The sequence below is a fragment of the Sarcophilus harrisii genome, chromosome 4 (genome assembly GCF_902635505.1).
Source record: "Sarcophilus harrisii chromosome 4, mSarHar1.11, whole genome shotgun sequence".
Taxonomy (NCBI): Eukaryota; Metazoa; Chordata; class Mammalia; order Dasyuromorphia; family Dasyuridae; genus Sarcophilus; species Sarcophilus harrisii.
This window is the reverse complement of record NC_045429.1, coordinates 6,366,348-6,394,149: the sequence shown is the minus strand read 5'-3', so window position 1 is coordinate 6,394,149 and position 27,802 is coordinate 6,366,348. Positions and strand designations below refer to the sequence as shown.

General features: G+C 38.1%; 1 protein-coding gene across 1 annotated transcript in view; it reads right to left on the bottom strand.

The window, feature by feature from the left end:
• Positions 1-4,896: 4,896 nt before the first annotated feature.
• The window catches only part of NEGR1 (neuronal growth regulator 1), a 1,024,353-nt gene continuing 1,001,447 nt past the window's right edge, over positions 4,897-27,802 (bottom strand). Inside the window, exon 7 of the mRNA XM_031966948.1 lies at positions 4,897-6,736. Within this exon, the coding sequence (XP_031822808.1) occupies positions 6,612-6,736 (125 nt within the window). The 3' untranslated portion in view covers positions 4,897-6,611. The remainder of the gene's footprint in view (positions 6,737-27,802) is intronic.

The window sequence follows — 27,802 nt, the reverse complement described above, 5'->3', positions numbered from 1 at the left end:
AAGTATTTTGGTGATTATTACTATATAATTCATTTCTCTTCTAATGCTATGGGGTTTGTGTATTTAAAACCTTATTCCAAGAAGGTATTCATAGGTTTTTATCAAACTGCCAAAGAGGTCCAAGATACAAATGAAGAATTCTTGAGCTAGAGAGACCCCCGAGGATTGACACTGCCAAACCCGAGCAGAAGGGATGGCATGGTTCCTCTAGCAGTAGCTCCAGGCTCTTCTCATTTGGGTGATTCTTAAAATATCAGTCAAGTGAAGCCATCTCTGCAGTGAAAAGTCAAAAAGGTATATTCTATTCTATCATGATTATATCAACTGTTCTCTAACCTGGATTGATATTCCTTGCCAAAACATCCTTTCAGATTCTTAAAGTCTCAAATCATAGAGCCATAGAATTCCAGAGTAAGAATTGATCTCATCCATTCAACCTGTCTATGGATCTTGAACTCTACAAACATCCTTAAGAAACAGTCTTTCAGGCTCTTCTTGAACACTTCCAGAGACAAGATACTTCCCACCTCATAAATCAACTCCCATTATTTTGGGATAGTTTCTGATTGTATAGAAGTTTTGAATCATGAACCATTTTTCTCCCTTTTCCCTCCCATATCCTTATATATTTTTAATTCCTTATCCATAAATTATTTTACTGATGTGAAAATTAGCTTTGATTTCCCTATTCCACCAAGAACTATAACAGATGGATTTTCATGTTAAAAAAAAATGTTGTCCTTTACCAGACATAAACCATAAGGTTCAGAGAGAAAGCCTCTCAACTTCAGGCAACCCCGTTTCATGTTCTGAGAGGCAGAGTTGTGTGCCCTCGGATTTGAAGACAGAGAGAAGTTTAAAGAGGCAGAGATAATGGTGAAGTTGGACAATCATATTCATAACATATATTTATTTATATTTGAAATATTAGAAATCCAAGAATCCTCCAAGTTTGACTCTGAAGCCTAGTAAAATGTTTTTCACACGGGCTACCATTTTGAATTACCTGGATCTTTGCTCTTGATCTCCCCCACCCCACCTCCACCCAAAACTCACCAGGGAAATCCAAAAATGGCCATCGTTTTCTTAGAAAGAACTTGTTCAATATGTTTATTAGGGAAACCTCCTTGGGTTCTTGGCTATGCTGTGAAACTCTGAGTATGGTCTCAGCCTTCTACCAACCCTGAAAAAAAATCTTCCCTCTTTGCTAATATTGGGGAATGCCAGAAGATGAACGGTATTGATAATTATGTAGCTCCATTCCAACTTGCCCAACTTGCACCTAATGTCTGTGAATATTGCCCAATTATTGCTGCCTTCTGAGTGCTCTCTTTCCCAAGCACAGCTCAGGTTCCCCTTCTCCAAGAAGTCTCCCCCAACACACACAGTTCTTAACATTCTCTCCTGCTTAAAAACTTTTTGCATTTTTTTCAAATAGAGTTGATACTTACTTATCAATGAACATGTTGCATCTCCTATGTTGAATGGAAACTTTTTGAGGGCAAAGACTTGTTTTTGTCTTTATATTCCCAGGAACCATCCCAGCTCCAGGTTCATCGGAGTTACCTGATGTATGTTTGTGGAATTGAATTGAAGTGTCTTTCTCTTGGGGGAAATCATTCTTAAGAGTAGAGCTCAAGCTTCCCACCTGATCCCTGAGATCTGAGACTCATTTTCCTTTTGATTTGCATCCCCTGAGAATCAGTTAACTTTGCACGTGGGAGGTCTTTAATAAATGCAGAGAAAATTGAATTAAATGTGGGTCAGTGGTTGGTGGTAGTGGGGGAAAGAAATTGATGTGATATGGCTGGATTTAAACTATGAAATCTTAGGCGGTTGTCATCCTACCTTCCTCATTCAAAATTCTCCTTCAGGTGAGGTAAATAAAGGCCAAAGTGAGAAAACCCTCACATCTAATTGTGTTTTTCATATCTTTTTAAACCAAATATTTTAGACAATTACGTAGTTTTTGAAAACTGACTAACTTTGTAATCCCCTCTTAGAAGCAAGACCATATATTCTATATGTGTTTAGAGTTATGAATATTCTACCCGAAATAAGAGACTCCCTTTAACCAGTTTTTTTACCCCCTGAGGCAACTGGGGGTTAAGTGACTTGCCTGTGGTCACATAGCTAGGAAGTTTTAAGTGACAGAGGGCAGTTTTGAACTCAGATCCTCCTGACTTCAGGGCTGGTGCTCCATCCACTGTACCAACTAGCTGCCTTCTTTTAACCAGTTTTAAAGAAAATACCTATTTAAAATATCTGAAGACATAATTTATTCATGCTAATAGCTATTGAAATGTTTTATGTTCACATGCTTTAAGAATTTTTTAATTGATATCTCCTAAATCAGTTTTGAATTTCAAGAGTTTTCATCATCCTGCTTCTCGTGCATGAAATAATTAAGTGACTTCTGTCTTTGTCTGTCAAAGCCAAGCATAATGGGCACGGCATGGGGAGAAAGGCTTTGGGAAATTTCAACCCAGTTAGAGCCATGAGAGAAAGTTATATCTCCAGACTTGTCCTGCTGACATTTGCCAACTTTGGGGATGATCTGACCCATATTTTAAGAATCTATTTCCCTATTCTTAAGTTGATTTTGTCAGTGTCAATTTTCAAATGAAAGGGATTAATTTTGTTCTAAGTCAGACATGTTAATAAGCATTTTGTAAATGTATACACACTATGTGCATTTTCATAAATTTGAGAATGAAGGATTCAAGACCAACATTTTGACAATGTTCTAACTCCACTGTGTTGGAATGCCATCCTTACCAACATTATTAACAGAGCCTTCATCTTCATTGGGGCATATAGTCAATCTTCTTGAGTTATTATGTAATAGAAGCATTGTTTCAGAAGCAGAGCTGCACGGTGGACAGAATGAGAAACCTGAAATTAGGTGAAGATGGGTTCAAATCCCACCTCAAATGCTCACTAACTGTAAGGCCCTAGGGAAATCACATTCTATTCTTGACCTCAGTCTTTCATCTGTAAAATGAGAAGATTTGGCTTAATGAAAAACTAAAATCTCTTGAAGTTCTATTTTTTGATCCTTTGGTTTAATGTAAAAGGCCCCCACTGTCCCCACCTCTAAACCCCCAGTGCAAATGCAAGAAGAGAAGAGAGTTACACAACACAGGAGTTCACGGAAGCAGTAAGTGGATATCTTTTAAACAAACCCACTTTCTAAATTTCGTGTTTTATTTTTCCCCTGGGGATTTAAAAATGGTAAAGAATGGTAAAAAAATACTTCTCTTCTAAAATAAGGATCTTGTGTTATCAGGATTTGAGGAAAAAATATGAACCATATTGTTAACATATGTAAAATTAAGTTAAAAAAGGCATATAAACATTTAAACACACAAAAGGCCAAACAATGTGATCTTATTTGAACAAAACTAAATTCCCAGTGCTCTGTGAATTCATTGTTTGTGAGTTTGTCCAATGGCCTATTTTAGGACTAAGAATATCTCTATAAGGCAGGAGCAAAATAAATATTGTCATTTAAAAAAAGTCTTTTCTAACTTAAAAGGACATGGAAATAGATAATTGAGTTAGGACAGAATTTCTGCCACATCCCATAAGAAAAACACCTGACTTTAAAAATCCAAAATTAGGATCACTCTCTAAACTCATTAAAGGATTTGGTTCATGTATTGATTGACCTGGATTCATCTGCACTTCTGCTCAATGGATCTTCCAAAGAGAAGAGCTTTCTTTGATTTGGGCTTTTCCCAAATGCAATATCTACCTCTCATCTATTTCTTTTGTCCCTAAACATAGCATGTACATCAACAGTACTGAATTCTGGTGTGATATTGTCATTTCTAGTGAATAAATTTTCATGGGGCCTAAGGTCTTAAAGTAACAATAGGGAAATATTGAGGTTTAGAAGCTGTGTTGTCATGGCTATACTGATTTCATCAAGATATCTGAAGGATAAATCACCTTATGATTTAAGGTGAAAGGCCCAGGTTTTCTTTTTGTTCTTGTTGTTGTTTGTTTGTTTGTTTTTGTTTTTATTTGGTTGATTTTATTTTGTTTTTTACTTATTTTTTCATTCGAATATTCTGCTTTCAGTGTACCCACCAAAATGAATTCCATGATGTTTTTAGTCTTACTAAAATGGAAAAAATGGACATGGAGAGCTGACTTTGGAGCTAGTAAGAACTGAGGTCAAGCCTTGCTCATAACATATACTATCTATGTGACCTGGGCTAAGTCACAAATGTTACACTTAAAGTTTTTTTTTCAACAGAGAGATTGTCCACCCTGTTCCAAGTTATAGATGGCTTGTTTACCTGTGAGTAGTGAAGAGTTTTTCCACATACACTGTTTTCATCAAAGAATTTGTCCAAAAACCCAACAAATTACTAAATATAATCAGATTTCATTTTCGTTTCCATTTTATGGGGAAAAAAGGATACTTCATTCCAAAATTCATTTTGTAATTTAAACTGATTCATACTGTATTTTTTGTCCCTAAAATATACTAAGAAAATTTCATGATTTGGGTTGTGTGTGTTTGAAGCAACAGAGGATATTACATATTCAAAGATGGGTTTAAGTGTGTTTGTTAGAGAGCATCTGATCCTACCTTTCATTTTGCAAATGAGCAATTCCATGGTGTGGGAGGTTGTGAAGTGTCTCAAGTAACAGGGACCATTGACAGCAAAAAGCATATGGGAGCCCCTACTCCAGGCCCAGAGATTTTTTGTCTTTTCCAAGAGGCACAAATAGGCAAGTCCTAATTCTGCATGTATCCTGCCTATGATGTTTCTTGCATCATTTAGCTCTGGTGTTAGGATTAGCAGCAAAAACCCAATGTAGGACCGAGCTCACGCAAACCTCGGAGCGGGTGGAATGGAAAAAGCAGTCAAACGTGGAAACTGGTATTCAAGGCCATAGTGTTACTTTAATAAACAGTAAAACCACAGGAATATTACTGGAGAGTAGCACGTTTCAGGGTAACAGTATTTGTCTTCACTACTGTGGTCCTTGGTTCTTTACAAGAGAAAGAGAAATTTAGTATCCACAATGACTTACAGAATTAACATTTTCTTCATTTTCCATCACTAGTGGCTTACCTTCAACTTACATACATCATGTAAGAAGAAATAAAGCATGCTACTGGGCCAGGCCATTCATCTGAGGGCGGAAGATTGCCCTTCAGAATGAGCTCTTTCAGAGACTGGCCCGAGATGGAAAGACATTCTAATATTCTGCCACCATTGTCGACTGTATACCAAGGTAGAGTTACTGGAATCACAAATCTTGGAGCACACTTTTAAAAAACATAGATAGCCTAGAACATCACCTGAGAAGGGCTCTCAGATGGCACAGAGTCAAACCCATTTGGCCAACAGAAGCACTGTCTACGGTATACTAACTTAACAGCTGCAATACAAACCCAAGTTCATGAGCAGAATCAATTTGGGAGCAGTGGACAAAAGAACTGCCATATTCTTTGAGGCAGCACGGAACTGATTTCAACTTGGAAGGGTGAGAAGCCAAAGGGCCTCATCCCCGAAAAAATCTCCTGAAAGATTTGTGCTGTTTGATTTTTTTTCCAAACAAAAGCAATAGAATAAAATAAAATAAGGGGGAGAGGGGGTCGATATCTTCTTCCGGAGAGGATACAGAGCTTAACTGTATCAACAGAAAAAATTTACTTTAAATACACCTGACCTGTCCTGTCCTAGCAGAAAAAAGGGAAAAAAATCATCCATTTGAGCTTTGGGTAGAGTTCTGAACTGTTCTTTTATTCCCCTAATGATGGAGAAAGAGGTATTTAAAAAAAAATACATATAAGCCAATACCACCTTCATTCAGGTAGGGATCAAGGATGGTCAAACTGACTATTTTTTTTTCAATTTTAGCATTCACCCCAAAATTCCAAATTTGTTGAAGAGGAAGAGAAAATCTTTATTTATTTATTTATTTTGTGAAGGCACACCCATGCTGAATTTACAGGAAAAATAAAATAAGCAGGACTGCATAGCGCAGTTATATTACAAGGCTCATTCTTGAAACCTGAATATCATGCTAGCAGAAAAATCTAGATATGTGTTATATTTTGAAGAAATGGTCTGAAGGCAATCGTATTTGCTTTTGTTTTTTTCTGAAAAAAAAAAAAGGAAAAATGCATCTGTGTGAATGGGAAGAATTTTTTTTTTGAAACAGGGAACTAAATGATTGTATTGCAGCCTCAAAGAATCCCATATTCACTGCAATATTCTTTTTTTTTTTGTTTTTTTTTTAATTTTTTTGTTTTTTGTAAACTACGGTCTACAAGCTAGCAGACCATGACTGAATGCTTTTGAAAAGTTGTCGCTTACAAACATGAAATCACAATTAATATCCTCTAAAAGTAATTTCAGAGCTCGCACGTCTTAAAAAAAGGACAATGTGCACGGTAATGCAGCTAATCAAAAAAGGAGTCGAATTAAAGTATTTACATAATGAGCAATTCTACAGAAGGCGATCATTCCCCATGTAAGCACTGCTGATTACATCCCACGCTGCTCTGAACAAACTGTACCAGATTGGATCCAGTCATCGGCACTTTCAGAGAATCCTTCAAAGCCTTTTATGGGTCTGTACATTTATTGTAGAATGATGTCCTTCAGGTAGAGTATGCTGGTGAGAGAGGGCAGTGACAGGACCAGGGACCAGCAGGAGAACAGGACTTCAGCACTTCCGGTGATTCCATACTGGGCCGTGCTTGGAGCTGGAAAGAGAGGAAACAGAGGGAGACGAGGCTGGATGTCAGTATGATTCGAGAGAGGTGGGGCCATTTCCCTCTGGCTGTGGGACCCTTTCTCAACATCTGCCTCCCTTTCTAGTGGATTCAGATTGTCCAGCTAAATTGATTTCACATCAGCTGTCCTGCTTGGTATCCAATCCACCAACATCACGCCCCCACACCAAGTGCCACCTGGCAGCCCGTCCTTCCCCCCCAACACCTTTTTTTTTTTTTGTGGATCATCTTCACCAGGAGATTATAAACTCTTCTCTTTCTTATTTGTATGGACCAGATCAACACAGTCCTTGGCACACAATGTCATTTAAGAAATGCTTATTGACTAAGGTCAATAAAACTTTTTTTTGGTTTTGGGCAAGCACCACAGAGCTGCAATTTCACCAAGGTGATTAAAGATTCCCCAAGTTAAAATGTAACATGAGAGCTAAAGAGACCTTGGGGGGTCATCTGGTTCAAATCTTCATCTTGCAGATGGGGAAACTGAGGCCCAAGGTGGTGAAATGATTCCCTAAGTTCACCTTGAAATATCAGAAGCAGATTCCCAAGCCAGAGTGCTTTCAACTAGCCTTTGCTATCTTATTGGAAGTACAGTGTTCTCCTACCACTTTGGTCCATAATCAGCAAGACATTCTGCCTCTGACATACAAGATATGTGATATTTCACATTTTTCAATCTCAGCTTCCTCATCTCTAAAATGGGACTAATAATAGCATCCACCTCCCTGGTCATTTCAAGGATCAACTCAATCCCCAATAGAGAGATTCTTTAAAAAATTAGTTTGGTTTTAAACTATCAAAGCTGAAAAAAGCACAAAGACTTGGGGACATGCTCCGTCAAGTTCTTTACAAGTCTAATATAAAAAGCAACCTACTGTTCATCCATTTGCTTTTCTATTGATTTTTCCAATATTTGCCAATGAAGCTACAGGTAAAACAGAATTTTAGCAAACATCATGAAGTTGGATTTTCATCAGGGCAGCTAGATTCACCCTAACCAAAATGTGTATTGTAGGAAGCATAATCTTAGCTGTGCACTGGGGTGCTTGAGAGGAGAATGAGACCTATCTAGCTGGCTATTCTCCCTCTCCTTAGGATATATGATCAGCAGCATGGGCCACTGGGAAGAGATCTGGCCTTCAAGGTGGAAGTCCTGGGCTCGAGTTTTACTCAGATACATACTGGCTTCTCTCATCTCTCAATGATTTAATGGCAGGAGCCATTCTGGATTTTCTCTATTAATGAAATATGACATACTTAAAACAAAACAAAACAAAACATAGTTTTTAAAAATGCATAAATAAATATGAGTATTCTTATTGATGGTTGTATTTCAAGTTCCTTTACTTAATAAGAAAATGACTAATGACCCATAGAAACCTCTTAATTCTTTCCTTTTACCCCAATCTATAAATGGAAACCAGGTATACTCTTAGATCCTCAGCCTATGAATTACCTTCAGGTTGTTTCTAACAGGACTTTCACAAATGGATATATTGCCTGGCAGCAGGAAAAAATAAATTGGTTTGTTTATGTCGATTCAGGAATTAGGGAAGAGGAAAACTACACTTGTTCCCACCAACAGAGAATTTCATTGACAGTATATATGCAAACTGGGTATTGTAGTGGAACGTGATTTGACTTCTAGGTATATTACTCTGCAACATACACAAAATCAAATTAAATGTTTAGTGTCCTTATTTTCATCACAAATTAAGGGGGGGAAAGATGATAAAAGAAGTTCTATTGCTGGGGAAATAGCTTTCCAAGGCCTGGTTTAATAGACATCAAGGTTCAGAGTTTGAAAATGCTAAACTAAATGAATGAACAAAACAAGAAATGAACAACTTCAACTTTTTACTTATGACCTAGAGATATAGCTCTCCCTCCTCCCTTTCCCTCTTCCCTCTTTCTCCCTCCCTTTTCCTTTCCTACCTTTTTCTCTTCTTTCTTACTTCTCTCTCTTCTATCCCTCCTTCTCTCCCTTCTTCCTTTCTTCCTTCTCTCCCTTCCTTCCTTTTCTTCCTTCCTCTCTCTCTTTTTTTCCTTCCTTCCTTTCTTCCTTCCTTCTTCTTTCCTTCCTTCCTTCCTTCCTCCCTTCCTTCTTCTTTTTCTCCTGTTTTTCTTTTAAAATATTTAATCAACATTTGCTGTACTTTCACAATTGCAAAATGTCAGACTTGAAAGTCACATTAGTAGCTGTCTAGTTCAGCTCATCTCTGATCATGAAACTCTCTATACCATTCTGAACAGGCAGTTTATTCATCCTTTTCTCAAAGGCCTGTATTGATGAGGAGCCCATTGTTTTTTAGGTAGGCCATTCTACTTTTGGATAACATTTGCCCCATCCATTCCTCAATTGAGTCTATCTTGATCTATCCAATTTCCAAATCCTCCTACTTCTGCCTCTATTCCTTCCCTGACCTTTGACCAAATAAAAGTCTAATTCCATTTCCTGGCAGCAAGACTTTTCTGATATGGGTGCATTGATCACTGCTAAGAGGAGGAACCATGAAATTTTGTGATTAAGCAATCACATGAGACTATGGAAAATGGGCGACTCCCTACTTTCTGGCCTCTCTATCTTAATTAGCCTTTTGTGGAGTTTGGGCATCTCCCTTTCAATAGCAGCAAAATACAGAGGGATTCTCTTTGGTGTTCCTGAGTGAGCAAAGGTCACTGGGAAGGGGCCCTGCTGAGCTGAGTTTGGCCTTGGTTTGGAAAAGAAACTGGGGAACACTTTGAGTTGGTCAGATAGATTGTCTGGACTGATGGCATGCTAAGGCTCAGACCTCAAGTTACCCAAATAGCTTGATTCTTGTCTGAAAGTTCAAGTGGGGTTTTCTTTCTTTTTTTCTTAGGAGGTGACATTTAGGAGAGAAAATATAGAACCCCTTTCTAATCTCTAATTATGCCTCTTCATACTAGCATCAATAAACCAGAATTTATAGAGCACTTGAAGGTTTGTGAATTGTTTATAGATAGTATCTTATTAAATTCTCACAATAGTCTTGGGAAGTTGGTGCTATTATTACCCCCATTATATAGATGATGAAATTGAAGCAAACAAGCTAAATGACTTGTTCAAGAACACAGTTGATAACCATGTGAGGTAACATTTGAACTCAGGCTGTAATGCCGGAGAAACTGAGGCAAGATAGAGATGAGAGAGTTTTTAATATTTTATTCGAAAGGGAGAGATTTACTGGGACCAAATGGATTCATGGTTTGGTCCTAGGATTGAATGAGGCTATTGTCTCCAAGAATCCAGCCATAGCCAATGTGAGTTCTCACTGATATAATGAGAGTTCTCAATGACACGTGGCTCTAAGCTACCAGGGGGTAGACTGAGGCAGGGGCAGAGTCAGAGCACTGAGAGCAGAAGGGACTATCAATCTGGTTCTGACAGGGTGGGAGAGGCAGACATTCTGATAAGTAGGGGAAGGTCTGGGGTCATGATGTCCAGGTCTTTCTCCTTATCTGGATCATGATAATTAGGAGGGAGGGATGTTGTTGTAGGATTGAGCAGAACAGTTAGGAATTAATGCAGAATAATTCAGGGAAACTGAGGCAGGACAATTTAGGGAAACTGAGGCAGGACACTAAAAGGGAACTGTGGCACAACAAGGTCTTCCTTCAGGCCTGGGCTCTATCTATTGTGCCCCTCTATCTTATTTTTCATGCATGGGCTTCACACAGAATTGTCCACAATACTTTACTACATGAAAAATAACATTGTTAATTTGTCAATAATTAAAAATTCTGCTTTATTAGTAAACGAAAATACAAAAAAATACATTGTTTACATTAGTAAACAAAAATACAAATATATTTTATATGTGTTTTATGTTTTGTGTGTAAGCAGTCCCTTTAGTGGGTTAAAGAGACCATGGTAAGTACCTCAAGGAGATTTTTCTACTATTCTTAGTAGAGGTTCAAGCATAAAACGAGGCAACCAGGTACAGTCTCCCATGCTTTTTGATTTGACAAGAATCCATCTATGAGTAGGTTTCCAGAGCCAAGAGATCGAGATGCAAGAAGAAAAGTCCAATGAGAAGATTATAGAATGCTAAAAAATGTTCAAAGAGGCCATGGAGTTTATCTAGCTCAGTGTCCTTCAAGGACACCTCCTATCAATTCATATTTAATACTAATCTGTCATTTCTGTGCCTTTGCGCCAGATGTCCCCCATGCCCAGAATACAGTGGGCTCTCACTCCTACCTTCTGGATTCCCTCACTTTCTTTGAGAAGCAGCTCAAGCATCATCTATGTGGGGCTTTTCCAAATTCCCCCAACTACTTACTTGTTTGAAAGTACTTTATCTTTTTTGGATTCTCTTTATATTTATTCTTTGTATTTATTTACATGTTTATTACATATTGATTCTTTATGTTTATTTACATTTATATAGGGATTTTTCTTACTCATTAGAATATTAGTGGGGATAGGAATAATTATTCTTTGCATTTTGTATCTCCATCCCTTAGCCCAGCATTAGGCATATAAGGGATATATATTAGTAGGATAATATATCTATATTATATATTATGTTTTCTCCTTCCTTCCTTCCTTCCTTCCTTCCTTCCTTCCTTCCTTCCTTCCTTCCTTCCTTCCTTCCTTCCTTCCTTCCTTCCTTCTCTCTTTCTTAGCTTCTTATCCCCTCTAGACTGGAAGTGCAATAGCCATTCACTAGACTGATTTCACAGAAGCTTAACTTGCTCCATTCCCAGTTCATCCCACCCTCAGCAGTCTGATACTCCCCTCTCCCAGAGGCTCACTACTCCACTGCCGGTCTTTGTCAGTCATCCAACCTGCCGAGGCCATTACCTATCAGAACTCCTTCATTCTAGACTCTGCCAGACTCTGGCTCTCTGATAGGAAGGACTGAAGGTATGCGCCTCCATTCTGAAACTTAGAATCTTAGTGTTTCTTGGGAAAGAAATATAGGAAGTGATCTGGGCATTGATGTGGGTTACTGAGCAGGGGGTCAGTTAAAATGAAGTTCAGGCAGGTGGGATTTCTTCCAGGCCTCAAGAGAACAATCCAATCTGGACTTTAACACTGATCTTACATCTCATTGGAGGCTGATTATGTTTCCCAATAATTTGCAGCTGCTGCAGCATGTGATTTCTATCTTGGCGGGTTTCCCTTGTCTTGCTATAATTTTTTATTTTTAGGCAAGTGCTGAAAGTGTGAAATATTGAATTTTGGTACAATACCAATTACTTTTCTCGTAATTCCCCTCAATTACTCACGAGTTAATGGAACTAGTTTTATTCAAGTTGGAGAACTCTTCCTAAAACAATGATCTGCAATCTTAAGTTACTTTACTTATCTCCATCAATTTTACTTTTCTTGGAACAACAGCAACAAAACTTAATCAATCAAAGTTAGCAGCACCAAAGCTAGGATAGCAGCTGGGACTGTGATTGCTAGAGGGGATTCTACTCCTAGAGAGCTGCCCAGAGTAGAGGTTTCCAAAACTCCACCCACACACAGGCTACATACTGCCAGCTGTGACAGTGCACTCAGGTATAGCCTGGACCACAGGAAAATCTAAATGGGAAATATTTAACAAATAAACATCAATAATGTCACATTTAAAAATGAAGTCAATACGGAGCCTCTAGGGATCGTGACATAAAGAATGGTGGCTCCTGCTTTTATTTGAGTTTGATAGCACTGCACTATGTGGTGTAAAGGATAGCCTGCTTCACTAGGGAGTAGAGGTGATAACCTACTGCATTAGGTGATATAGAGGATAGCCTGACCCACCTGTGGTCAGGAAGACCCATGTTCAGATTTGAGACAGACATAATCATTTTGTCATTTCAGAATATTCAATTCATTTTATCTGACATTTATTAGGTACCTACTTAGGTATCAGGCACTGTGTTAGGTACTGTGAATTCAAAGATAATATAAAATAGGTCCTGCCTTTAAGGAGGTTAAATCTTATTGGATTTGCTTAGCACAAGAGACTTTTTGATTGGATATCAGGACTGGCAGGTTGGGAGTATGTAGTATGAAATTACAAATGATACCGACTTCAAATGCTTTGAATGAGACTTTTTTTAGGAGGGTGGTATTTGTGATTTGATCTGACTTCTCTCTGACTGATCAGCTGTTGCTTTATAGGAAATTTTCATAAATGTCCCTGTCCCCGGAAAAGCCACTAAATGGCCCCTAAGTTCTATAATTTTGACCCACATCCATCTCCACGAACAGTAGCCTAAAGCTTGGCTGTGACAATGCCAGTAAGGAAATGGGCCTTGGAATTGGGTTCAGCTGGTGAGTGGGCTGAATGTGAGGGGAAATAAAAATCCAGACTCTAAAATCCTATTATAAACAAAAGAATAGTGCTGATATAATACCTCAGTCAGGACAAATTCAAAGAGAATTCACTTGATTTCTGAGGGTTGTGTCACAGGATGTGAGAATCTCAGTGAAAGGGGTGGAGTCAATTGTTTCAAACTCACAAAAACCTAGAAATGCTGGAAAAGAGGAATTGGGGCCCAGGAGCTAATGGCCAATTGACCTTTTGTCAAAGTTGGCCCACAAATTATTTCAACAGATTATAACTAATGAAGAATATGGCCTTTTGTTTATTTGGATGCTTGTTTTAATTATGTTTACTATGTTTAGATTTTGTTTTTAATAAAAAGGTCATTACAAGAATATGTTGACTACAAACTGGGGGGCAGGGGCAGTTGGCCATTTTGTTTGCATATTTCCAGATCCACAATATCTACATGTTGCCCATCACATGACTGGTGCTTAAGAAATGCATTTTCAATTGAGTTGGATTCTGGAGTATTCTATATTTGGACATCTGAATATCTATTTATACATTAAAAATACTTTCCTATATACTCATTGCCCAATTTCTTTTTATAATTAGCTGCTAAGATCATAAGCTCAAGACTTAGAGATAGAAGGAGCTACAGAGGCACCTATCCAACATCCTCATTTCGCTGATGGACTAAATAAGGAATATGGAGCTGAAATAACTACTCAAGGATGCACAGGTGGGACTGGAAGCAGCCAAAGACACATTTAAATCTTAACCTTTGTTCTTCAGATCTGGGCTTTTTTTTCCCTGCTTATGCTTTGGTTCTCTTATCAGCTGGCATGTATAAAAGCACATGTGGGATTTTCTTGAAAGCTAGTGTATCCCTCCAAAAGAGAGGGCTGGCCCTTTGAGACAGGGAGACCAAGTCCCTCCTCAGACACATCCTGGCTATGAGCAAATTACTTCCCTTCTCAATGCCCCAAGCAACTCTCAGACTAATAGCCCATGAGCATTCAATCTATACCAATGGAAGGAGTTTTTACACTTATGATAAATAACAGACTTTCACTGACCACCCTTCCCCTATTATTCACTCACTCATTCAATACAAACTCTTTTTGTAACTCCTCTTCTTCTTTTTTTTCTCCTAGCATTCTTGTTTGACATTCAAACTAGCAGCCCTAGAGGGCCTAGACTTCCAATGAGATCTGAACCATTAGATTAACTTCAAATCTGGCTTTTGCTGCCATCAGTGCTTTCTTATTGGCAAACACTATTGCTACTCCTCATGGTAAATAACTATATCCTGGAGGACTTTCTTCCCAGGAGTCTGCTCTCCTCCTCCCTCTCCTAGAATACAATTTTAAGAAAGCCCCAGCCATGCTTTACTTCACTCTTTTCTCTTTAGATCTCTTCTTCCACAATCTGTTCCTATTGCCTCTTCTAGTTCCTTCTCTGGTTCTGGAACCATGAGCAAATCAATTCTACCATTGTTCCGTAATGCGTTATATCAATATAATCCCCTTTGACTTTACTTTCCCAAATCCTTTCTCAAAGTGTTCCTCACTAACCAATCCCCTCCCTGGATGCTACCTTCCTAATTAGGATGTAAGCACCATTGGGACAGGGCCTCTCTTCCTTTTTGTGTTTGTATTTTAAGTGTTTCTTTTGATGCTGGCCACAAAATAGGTGCTTAATAAATGCTTTTTTCATCCAATCATTCATCATATTCAATACATTTGATTCTCCTGAAAAATGTAAACTCCTTGAAGGAAAAGGCTGTTTTATTTTTGCCTTGGTATCCCCCACATGGAGTCAAGTGCCTGGCATCTAACTGATGCTCAATAAATGCTTGTTAACTGATTAATCACTGGGAAATCCATGGAATACTATCTTAGAGAATGTATCTCTGGGATCATTTCAAATCATACTCTGCTTCAGGGTTTGATTCTAATCTGCATTGTATACATCCAGGATAATAACCATCAGAAATATTTATCTATGGAAAGGACTGATGCATGAAGTCCTTTTGTGGTCCAGATGTTGGCCACCTAACAGTGCCTTACTTCTACCTGGCTTTTTTCCCCCCCAAGATTCAGCTCAAACCCAGTTTTCTTCAGGGAACCTTTTTTGGTCCTTGCAATTGCTAGTGCCCACTATGTGAGGCTGTTCTTCCTGCGTCCACTGTGTACATCCTGTATATTGTTCCCACTGTTAGAATGCGAGCTCTTTGAGGGAGGGGTCAGATATCTTCTAGGTGTATGACCCTGGACCAATAATAGCACCTTCTTCACAGGGTTGATTTAAGGATCAAATAAAATAACAGATATAAAATGCATTGGGAATTTTCAGGCTCCCCAGAATTCAACTGTGATTATTATTCTTATTATTAGTTTACATTTAAATAGCATTTAATGTCAGCCAAGCGCTTTGTGCAGATCCTTTTCTAGATTGGGGTTGATGTAGCAGAATGCCATATAAATACATCTCCTCCGCACAAAGCTTGAGTGTGTTACATGAGCACGACAGCCAGGCCAGGTTGATCTGGCTAAATAAATACTGCAGAGACCCATCATAATGTATATAAAAAGCCATTATTCGTTATTTAAGTTTCTCTCACCATGTGCCAGGGTTTCTAAGACTTCCATTCCATCTTAACTAATGACATTTTGCTTCATTAAATGTCTGTTGTATGTCCGAGTAAGCCCATAATAGAAATTGATCCATGGGCTGGCTGAGGTCATATCTGCTCAGTGATTAACCCACTGTACCCTCCTACTTCTCTCTCCATTAATGCTCCAAAAGCATTAATTCAGCTTTTTTTTTGTTTTGATTTTTAGCTCCTCTCCTTCCCTTTATCAGATGCTGTGGAGAAGGAAAGTTATTATTTCCAACATTAGGGCTTTTTATATCTTCAGGTGCTGGACAGAGCAATCTCCATGTGCTGGTGTAACCAAAGCGTTAGGACATATGTGGCCATCACCGTGGGACTGAATAGATCTGCCATTTACCCTAGTCGTAGAAATCAGGAAGGAATCTAAATGTCTGGTCAATCCATTGGGAGGCTGGGGAGACCTATAACTCTTCCCTCTTACCCTCTTCCTCCTCTTTTACCTTCTCTGATATTTAAATGCTTACTATTTAGCAAGCACTGAAGATATAGTCAGAAAGATCTGAGTTCAAATCTAGCCTCAGATCCTAGCTGAATGATCCCAGGCAAGTCAGTTAACTGTCTCTGCTTCAGTTTACTCAACTGCAAAATGGGGGTGAATAATAATAACTACCCTTTGAGGTTGTGAGGATTCATGAAGTAATATTTAAGATTACTTAGCACAATGCTTGAGACATAGTAGGTGCTTAATAAATGTTGATTTATTCCTTGCTACTCTTCTGTTCTGACATGTTATAGGATTCATGGGCATTCTGCCCTAGTTTAGCAATCACTCACAATGATTTCTCTAAAGACCCCCAAGAGCAAAAAATTTGGGGTTGTGGCTGAAAATATCATATCAAGCAAAGTAAGCATAATCCTGAATGAAAAAGCAAACAAACAAAACAAAAGGGTATTTAATGGATTGTTAAACTTTCAGGGCTTTGTTGCAAAAATATCCGAACTCAATAGAAAATTTGACAAACAAGATCCAAGAAAAATATAAGATAAACACCAAAGAGTAAATATAAAAAGACTTAATAAACAAACATTTTATGTTTTATACATGGAAATATAAACTGTATGCTTAACATTGTCATTAGTAATTGGGTAGCTTAAAGAAAGATTGGAATAGAGCGGAATATGATGTGATGCTAAACAGCAAAACTGAGTAGAAAACACAGAGAAATTAGATGGGGGAGGAAGCTGGTAGTTTTGGAACCTTGCTCTCCTTGGGAATGGGTTAAAGAGGGAACAATACACACCCACACAGACATACATATACACGGAAACACAGACATACACACACATACATATATATGAGAGAGAGAGAGAGAGAGAGAGAGAGAGAGAGAGAGAGAGAGAGAGAGAGAGAGAATATGAGAACGAACTATAAGGTCCTAAATTCAGAAAGCAATAAGAGGGGAAAGGGATAGGAATGGGGAAATAGGATAAGAGGGGATATAGACAAGTGTAGATTAACAAGATCCTTGAAGGGGGGTAGGTTAAATCCTAACAAGGCAAGGTACCGGGTAGAAGTAAAGCAGAGGAGTCAGCAAGGATTGGAAATAAGAGATGTATACAAATATAATCATGATGATTAGGAAGAGACTAAATAGAATTTTGAATCCCCTCCCCCATGTCCAAATCTCACCTTATTCAGTCATTCTGACCCTTAGCAAAGCTTAAACCATCTTCTCCTTCCACCAGGAGATAAGAGGACAGAGGTTTCCTGGTGGAGGATTCTGAGTGACAGACCTGAAGTTGGAAGTGAGCTCCCTCAAGACCTTTTGTTTCTCTATTTAAGTTAGTTTGGGGAAAGAAAGTAATTCTAGGAAATTCAGAAGAAGCAAGGGCAGCCCGAAGCAGGTTGGCACTGGGTCTAAAGCTTAGCCTTCACTCAAATGATGAGCCATAATTAGAGAAAGGTGACGTGCTTTTTCCTCCTGAGCACTAACATTGAGAGGGTTCTAAGAGCATCTGTACAGCCTTCAGCAGGTAAAAACAGCTGCACTTTGCACCTCATTAGCAAAAATCACTTGTGCAAAAAGGAAACTCACAGATGGGGCTTTTGTGGACATGCTTTGTATTCTAGAGGAACTTCTCAGACCAGCCCTACTAAAATCCTTTCTTCTCTTCCCTTCCCATCGTGGCTCCCAGGAACTAAGTTCAAGGGAACTCAGGGGACTTTGAAACCCAGCCCCTTTCATTTGAAGTCTGAAGACCGGGAAGCTTGAATGACTGGCCTCAATGATGGGGCTCAAGCAGCAGAGGTGCCAAATGAATCTGGCCTTTGATTCCAGATTCAGAATTGTTCCCACTGTACATCGAGGCTTCCCCTCTCCCTTGATAGTTACCACATAGCGCCTCAGCTCTCTCTGTATGTGGGTCCTTATATCTTGGGGTGCAAATTCTCTATCCAAGTCATTTCACTCTCCTTTTATTCCATGGTATTTATCCTGACAGCAACAAGATGGGATTTCTCCCCACAATGGATCTTATGACTTGGGGCTTACAATATTTATCCAAAGTCTCTCTGTTCCTCCTTATCCTGGGTGGGTATTGTGGTGCTTTCTTAAGATGCTAGAATTCGTAGATAGTGGTCTGTGTAATAACCATTTGACCTTTGCTTTCAATATTATGACTCGGTAAATGGTTCTCTAGAAAACTAACAATAATAACATACAAATTCCCTGTAGCCTGCATCCTATAGTATTTGAACCTTGCAAAGTACTCATTGTGGCTTAAACATAGTCAGCAGATAATTTCAGAGTTAGAAGGGATCTAAACAGCCACCTAGCCTGACCCATAATCCTCCCCCACCCAATACCTGGTACAAACGCACCCATGGAATGGTCCCCCAGCCTCTGCTGAAGAATTCAGAGGCTCTGCTATCAATCATCTTGTGAGGCAGCCCATTTCTGCCTTTGGAAACTCTAATTGTCAAGAAGTATTTCCTGAAATCAAATCCAAATAAACCTCTTTGCGACTCCTAGCCATTTGTTGAATGAATGAATCATATGTGCAGCTTCAGTAAAAATAAACAAAGCTGCCCTGTTGGGGGATATTTGTGTACAGCTCGGCCTCCTCCATGCAGGACTCGGGAGAGTTTCCTGAGCTCTCCCAGCTCCAGGAGCTCTTAGGTAACGGTTTTTTGTTGTTAGCCGCAATGCCCTTAGCAATAATAATTTTTAAAAGAAAGAACATAAAAGCCTAATTAGAGTTGGTGCCTTCTCTTATAGATTCCTGTGCTAGGAATATCACCTGCTGAGCTACATGATCATCATTTTCATTTCTGCTACACCAGCAACATTGCCTAATGAAACTTTGGGATTCTATTGTATTTCTTAAATATTTAAAAGCATTCACAAGTTCTGATATTTTTATTTTCATTGCAATTTCAGCTACAGAATATGCTCTTCAAAATAACCTTGAAATGCTTTGTTATCATAGAGCCAGAATGACTTTCGTTTCTGCCTAGGGTGAAAAGGTTTATAAAATGGGAACTAGATAAAGTATTCTTGAAGAAAAGTTGGGCACATTTTTTTGGGGGGGGAGATGGAAAATGGTTAAAAAACACAGAAATAAAACTCTATATTTGGCCATTTTAGTAAAGTATATAATTTCAAAAGTTCTGTACAATATCCACACAAATGAAGATTTGCCATCAAAGTTCATAAGCTGTTCTAATTTAAAGAAAACCATGTAACAATTACTTGAATCTACAATACTAAAATATATCCTAGGTCAAATCCACCACAATTAAAAAAATAAATTTATTTTTGAACATCATTTTTAAAATTTGTTGTTGAAATTCTATTCTACAAAAACAATGGATGAAAAACACTCATTTCTCAGACTGACTTCCATCATATAAGTCAACAGCAAGTGCTATAGTTAAATGATGAAGTGTTTCCATAGTTGACTAGGTAGAAGAGTTTGAAGCAGATTGACTATTATGGACTATTCCTTATTACAAATATCCATCTTGTTAATACTCATATTCTGCTGATGCTACGTGGGTACAAATACAGGAAACTGTGAGCTCATGAGAACCAGGTTGTTGGATAGATCAAAATTACAAGTAATCGAAAGCTACCTAGTGAGTCGATGTAACTTGCATACTACTAACAATGAGTTGTGAGAAAACAGATATGGCAGCACACTGTTTGGGGAAAGGATAAATAAGTTGTAGGGTGTGAATGAAATGGGATGTTTCTATTTTATAAGAAACAATGAATGTAGAAAAATACAGGAAGTTTTATAACTTGACACAAAATAAAGTGGAACCAGGAAAAAAATATAGATAAAGATGATGTAAACAATAGCACCATCAACCAATCAACTGGAAATAAATTTTGTAAAATTATAATGACTGAACTTAGACCAAAGAAGAGATGTTTCTTTTCTTTTCTTTTTCTTTCTTTCTTTTTTTTTTAACAAAGGTAGGAGATTTGGGACATAGGACATTAATATAGTGTCAGAATCATTCATTTTGTTAGTTTTGCAGGACTATACTCTTTCTTGATTCTTTTGTGGGTGAGAGGGGGAGATGCATTAAGAAATGTAATTTATCTTACAATAAAAGGGAAAAACTTACATACATATATTTATATATAATTTTAAAAAGTGGTATCATAAGACATCATTCCATTCTGCATACTTAGAAACATTTTTCTATCCTCTCACTAGGAGGTATGGATATATATTTGATATGTTGCATAGGCAGTAGATTTTTTTTTTACTGTTTTTGTTATTGTTTGCTTACAAGAAATAATTCAATTCTTATGGGGGACTATTATGTTAAACAGGCGTGACTGGAATGTAAAATGAAAGCCAGCCAGACAATATTTGATTTTAAAGAAATAGGAACATCATGAAGGACATTTGTGGCTGGGACAAGGTGGTACTGCTAGTGAACAGAAAACCAGCTTCAGAGGGAGGAGGAGCGAGATTTAAGCCTGGATTCTCACCAACTATATGACCATGGATTGGATGACTTCTAAGGGACTTCCCCATACTTCCTCTATGATCTCATCGAGTTGTATATAAATCTTGATTGTTCTTAGCACATTCACCTTTGAAAATGGGAAAGTTGTGGTCTCCTGGGATAAAAGGTGATAAAAGACAACCAAACCCTTACTAGAAAATCTCATGTTTAACAGCTAATAACAGTAAATGATTATAATAAATACAACTTTTATATAATACTTCCTACTTGTCAGGCTCTGTGCTAAGTTTTTGTTGTTGTTGTTGCTGTTTTTTGTTGTTGTTGTTTGTTTGTTTGTTTGTTTTTACAATTATCTCCTTTGATCCTTCCAACCCAACTCAGCGAAGTAAGTTCTATCATGACCCCCATTTTGTAGATGAGCAAATTGAGACCAAAGCCAAGTGGTTTGCAGAGGGTCACGTAGGTGTCTGAGATATGAGGAAACTCAGGTCATCCTGATTCTAGACCAACTACTCTATCCACTGTGCTACTTAGCTGCTTGTGACATGTATGGACTTCTGTCCCCCCTGAATGTCATCACATTCCCCATTTCTAATCCTGTCTATTTTACAATTAGAATGTAACTGTGAAAATCTCCTTGGAACCAAATGTGTCCCAGCAACCTGTCATATCAGCAGTTGGCAAGGCCGGATCCAATGCTCCTTTGGTCTCGTGTTCCTAAGAGAGGACTTTGCCATCATCTCTGAGAAGGAAAACTAATTAGTCCGGAGGGGAAAGTCTGCATTTTAGAAACATTTATTGGATTTTCAAATATAACCACTTAAAAAAAATTAACAGAAAACCATGTAAGTCTAGGTGTTTTACTACTGAAAAGAGTTGTAATAACTGTAGTATCATAGAAAGGCTAGTGTATTTGGAATCTCTGATATGAGTCCTGCCTCTATTATGTCATAATTGTGTGACTTGGGACAAGTCCTATAATCTCTTTGAAACCCAGTATTCTTATGAAAACATATCCAAGGATAATCCTTGTCCTAAGAATCTTAGTAGATTGTTATTCAAATTCCAGCTCAGATGCTAATTATCTGGGTAACCCTGAGTAAGGCACTTAACTATTTTCTGACTTAGTTTCTTTATCTGTAATTTGGGAATAATACTAGGACTTATCTATTAAAATCATATATGATCAGATGCCAGACTATTTTTCTAAGGTTTTTTTGGATATTGTGCTTGAGGAGTTAAAAACCTCCTGAGCCTTTCAGTCAAATTTTGCCTTGGGGATCCAAAATCAATTGGATTTTATCCCCCATTTATTGACCTTTCTATCAGCTCTTTCCTGTGCCTCAGTTGCATCTTTTTTTTACCTTTGCTTTTTATGATCCTTCTGAAGCATAATTCATTTGCCAACACCTATATAAAGGAAGCCTTTCAGTATCTTTCTCACCTCCTGTCCCAACCCAGTTGCTTGTAGTATCCATCCAGAAATTATTATTTATTTATTTTAGTCAAGGTCATGATATGCTACCAATCCTTACCCTCAATGAAATGCAATATTTTTGAGGGCAGAGAGTTGCATTTTTCCTTTTTTGTTTTCTGAGGACCCAGCATGATGACTGACACATAATAAAGCACTTCATAAATGCTCATTGGATGTATCAAGAAATGAGCAATGATGGCAATTTCTAGTGCTATATTTATTAGGACTTCTATAATTGTCTGAGTTTTATATGTACGACATATAATAAATCCATGTGTTTACATATCCATCCTGAGCATCATAAACCCATAGTTCTTTGAATTATCAAGTAGTCAGAAATAACCTCAGTCAGTCCTTTGGAACCAAAAGGGTAGTACTGAATGGCAACTGAAGGGACTTCCAAGGCAGGCTTCTTATAGTTAAGAAATAGACTTGTTATTTGGTATTAATAGGCAACACGAAGGTTACTGAAAGTGTTTTCCATTTTCTAAAATCATCAAAACTTGTACATCATATCTCATGGTAAGAAGCAATGTCCTGTTCCATCCCGCAGTGTTAGTGTCCAGCTTTTGCCCTTTTGTACACACAGTAGGTGTTCAGCACATGTATATGACTTGCATGTTTTACATGAGAAATTTTCTTCTCAATGAAACGCAACTAGCTCACCTGCAGATAATTTTTTTCTATAATTGAAAAAGTCGTCTTAGTTGAATGAGGGGTGACCAAGTGTTGCCTATGTACCTCTACAAGATCTCCTAGCATGGCTCCCCCAAATGGGAGGAACAGGAAGAAATCTGAATTCCAGATATTCCTGGAAAAATGTGATTTTCCTTCCAACCCAATGACAGAAACTTCAATTCATCATTCATTCTTGAGGCCAGCCCTTGAAAACCAGAAAGGGGATTTCAGTTATACTCAGGTGCCTCCAGGGCCACGTATCCAGTTTAAAGTGAACTCCCCAAGTTGGCTTTTCTGGGTAAGAGTTTTCCCTCATTCCCACTTCTCTAATCTCTCAGTAATTGTTCCAGACTTTTAAAGACCACATTTAAATACATGTTTTCTAATACATATTTTCCATTTCATACTGAGTTTAATTATACTTGCAATTGACAAGGAAAGATAAGTATCACGTTCTAATGCTGGGGAACTTCTGCACAGGATGATTACTGCTTTTCCTCTAAAAGCACAAAGAGTAGAATTGAAATAATAGCAACCATAATCGTCATTTCCATTTTTTGTGGATCTTTTTGTGAGCTTTTCTTAACATCCTATTTGCTGTTGAGTATAATTAAGATGATGGAGCTAGAACTGGAAGGGACATGTGAGGCCATATAATTTTACTTTTTCACTTGATAGATGAGGAAACTGAGGTCCACAAGTGGCCACTCAAGTAGAACATGTCAACTTGGAGTTAGACAAGGGATGTTTAGGGACCCAACTTGTGATTTTATTGGTATTCCTGGGTGGAAAAAAACTCCTAGATTGCTGCAGGTTGTTATATTTGTCCAAATTTGGAGTTTTAGAACTGTCAAAGCTTTGAAGAGTTTAAATGACTTGCTCAGAGATATACAGTGAGGATATGCCAGAGGGAGTTTTTAAACATAGCTCTCCTGGGTAGCTAGGTGGTAAAATAGATTGAGCACCAGTCCTAAAGGCAGGAGGACCTGAGTTCAAATCTATCTTAGACACTTAACACTTCCTATCTGAGTGACCCTGGGCAAGTCACTTAAGCCCAATTGCCTCAGCAAAAAACAAACAAAAAAGCATAGCTCTCATGATGACAAGACCAACTCTCTACTATGAAATTCAGTTATTATTGTTTTTTAAAGAGAAAAAAAAATTAAAAAATGGAGAAAAATCTTAGACTCATCACTAGGCTCTTAAAGAGGGGGCATCTGGAAGATTGGTTGGTTCTATCCTATTTTATCAGTGTATGAACAGTATAAGCAGTTCCCTTTCTGATGAATGAGTATAGAACACACACTCCTCCCTTTTCTATTTCTGCCTTTTTGTCCCCACAACAAAAAATAGTGCCTGACACATAGTATGTACTTAACAAATATATAATGATTGGTCATCATTTATTTTTTTTTTCCTGAGGCAATTGGGATTAAGTGACTTGCCCAGGTCACACAGCCAGGAAAGTGTGAAGTGTCCATCATTTATTCTTAAGTAACTTAAAGCCTTTGGCAGCTTCATGGGATATCGAGAGGTGAATAGTTCAAGCATCCAAGGAGAGACTAGACTACCCAGATTTCTGACTTCAAGACCTGTCCTCCAGCTGTCAAGCTCTAGTTACGCTTCCTAATAGTGAGTGCTATCACCACCTAAAGGGGCTGTCTTTGGGAGCAGAAGTTTCTACTTAATGGGGAAGGCCAGTCCTGTCGCCACAACTCCATGAGTCTTTTCAATAACTCATATATAAGTTACTTATACTATATTTAACATACTAGATACATGGTCCAATCTATTTAAAGATATTAAGACTATACACACTCATTCACACACATGTATGTACACACACATATGACACACATGATTTAATAAACCTAACTCATGTTCACGCCATCTTTGCCAATACCATAGGGAGTTTTTTCCCTATATTAAACTGTCTTTCATTCATCTTATTTAAAATCCCCCTTTAATATTCTGCATATGTGGAAAGCTGATCCTTTGTAAAGTTCAAGCACAGTGTAGCAGCTCCCAAAGAGGAATTGAGTGGCTCGATCTAAATGTTTGAATTGGGAACAAGACGCCCACTAATCATACAAATAGGTATTTTCTCTAAGCAACATTCCCATTTATTGCAAGGGGATACTAATGTATGTGGATTTTTTGAATTTCAGTCTAACGTTGAAGACAAATCCCAATCCCCCCCTCCCCCGTCCTGATGCAGCTGGCTGCGCTGTGGCTAGCGCCTGCTTTCTTGTGCCACGGGCTCTTGTTACAGGTCCAGAGTCTGTGCCACTGGACTCTGTTTGGATTTGTATTTTAAAATGTTTAGTGAGATGAGCAAGGATTCTTCATTTTCCACAATTTTGTGTGATTCTCCTATTAAAGGCAACTAGAATCCCTCCTTTTCCATTTTTGTTTTTTAATGAACCATATAGCATTTACAAGGAAAAAGGGAGAAAAGGATACAGTAGAAAAAACACTGAATTTGGAGTTAAAGAGCCTTGCATCCTCTGCTCAAAGATCTGGCTCAACTCTATCATTCTCTGCCCCATATTAAAATATTCTGGTCCTAACAGCACTCATAGGGTCCAATAGGCCCCAAGGGATCCATGGGCTGATTTCAAGGGACAGGGAAGGAAACATAGCTTTAGTTTCATCTACCACCAATTGAAACTTAGCATTGGCTTCAATTAACAAAAGAAAAACCAAATCAAATTAAATACATGCATTATTCCAAAAAGATGTCCATAGGTCCAGTCTTCCAACGGGATCTCTGATACAAACAAGATGAGAAACCCATGGTCTAAAGTCAATGAATGAAGCAATCATTTATTAAGTGGCTTCCCAGTTTCCCAGGTACTGCATTAGGGGATACAAAGTCAAAAGGCAAATCTGTGCTTTAAAGGACTTGCATTCTAATGGGAAGATGCCACATATGTCCACATGTAGATACAGAGTAATATGAAGCAGACACAAGGTCACCTTGGATGGGACGGCACTTGTGGCTGGGTTTTGCTTCATATTCTAAGAATCTAATTTATTTATTAAGCCCCTACAATATATTAGAGACTGAGCTAAGTAAGGGCTAAGTAAGCAAATTGTTCAGCAATGCATGATTCTCTGTGATCCTATTTGGGGTTTTCTCTTTTCAGAGACACTGAAGACTTTGCCATTCCTTTCCTAAGCTGATTTTATAGATGAGGAAACTGGGGCAAACAGGATTAAATTACTTGCTCAGAGTCACACAGCTACTTAAGATCTAGTGCCCCATAAAGAAGGGAAAGGGACCTGTATGTGCACAAATGTTTGTGGCAGCCCTTTTTGTAGTGGCTAGAAATTGGAAACTGAGTGGATGCCCATCAGTTGGAGAATGGCTGAATAAATTGTGGTCTATGAATTAATATTCATTAATTAATTCATGAATTAATATTATTGTTCTGTAAGAAATGACCAACAGGATGATTTCAGAAAGGCCTGGAGAGACTTACACGAACTGATGCTGAGTGAAAGGAGCAGGACCAAGAGATCATTATATACTTCAACAACAATAGTATATGATGACCAGTTCTGATGGACCTGGCCATCCTCAGCAACGAGATCAACCAAATCATTTGTAATGGAGCAGTAATGAACTGAACCAGCTACACCCAGAGAAAGAACTCTGGGTGATGACTAAAAACCATTACATTGAATTCCCAATCCCTATATTTATGCCCACCTGCATTTTGGATTTCCTTCACAAGCTAATTGTACAATATTTCAGAGTCTGATTCTTTTTGTACAGCAAAATAATAGCTTGGTCATGTAAAAAAAAAAGATCTAGTGCCCCATTGGAACTCAGGTGTTCCAGGCTCCTGGCCCAGTGGTCCATCCATCATATTGAATATCTGCTACATGATGCAAATACCCAAGGAATAATAGTCAGAGGAGAAGGATATAACATCCACTTAAAGGAAGGAAGGCACCCAAGCTACCCATGGCTCCTTTATGCCCCCAGGGTTCAACTCCCAACTCTAACTTCTTCTAACTGCTCTCCCTTGGGTACTTCAGTTTCCTTTAAATGTTGTTTTCCCCCATTAGAACGTAAGCTGTCTGAAGACAGTGGCATCTCTGTTTGTTTGCATTATCAATCAGTGTTTAGCACAGGCCCTTGCAGATAGTAGTTACTTAATGAATAAATAATAAGTCCATTAATTATGGCAGTGTAAAACCTTGGAAATCTATCTTAGCCTTTGACCTTTTCAATAATACTTGCTTCCTTTGACTTCCTTGCTTAACTGGAAGCACACAGACCTTGTCTTCAAAACTGCCCTCCATCTCTTTTTTCTTTGAAAATGCTAAAATAATAATCTAGTGTTTGACAAACCCCAAAACCCCAGCTTTGGGAGAAGAACTCAATACCTGACAAAACTGCTGGGAAAATTGGAAAGTAGTATGGCAGAAATGAAACAATGGCCTACACCTAACACTGTATATCAAGATAAGGTTGAAATGGATTCATGATTTAGATATAAAAAGTGATATTCTATGTACACATATATTGTATTTAACATATATTTTAATATATTTAACATGTATGACACTACCTGCCATCTAGGCAGGGGATTGGAAGGAAGGAGGGGGAAAGTTGAAACAGAAGGTTTTGCAAGGGTCATTGTTGAAAAATTACCCATGCATACGTTCTATCAATAAAAAGCTATAAAAAAGGTGGTATTATAAGCAAATTAGAAGGACAAAGGAAAGGGTAGTTTACTCTTAGATCTGTGGAAAAGGAAGGAATCTGTGGCCAAAGAAAAATTGAAGTACATTATTGAACACAAAATAGATAATGTTGATTATATTAAATTAAAAAGTTTTTGTACAAACAAAATCAATGCAGACAAGATTAGGAAGGAAGCAATGAACAGAAGAAAAGTTTTGACATTCAAGGGTTCTGATAAAGGCCACTATTTTAAAATATATAGGGAATTGATTCAAATGTATAAGAATT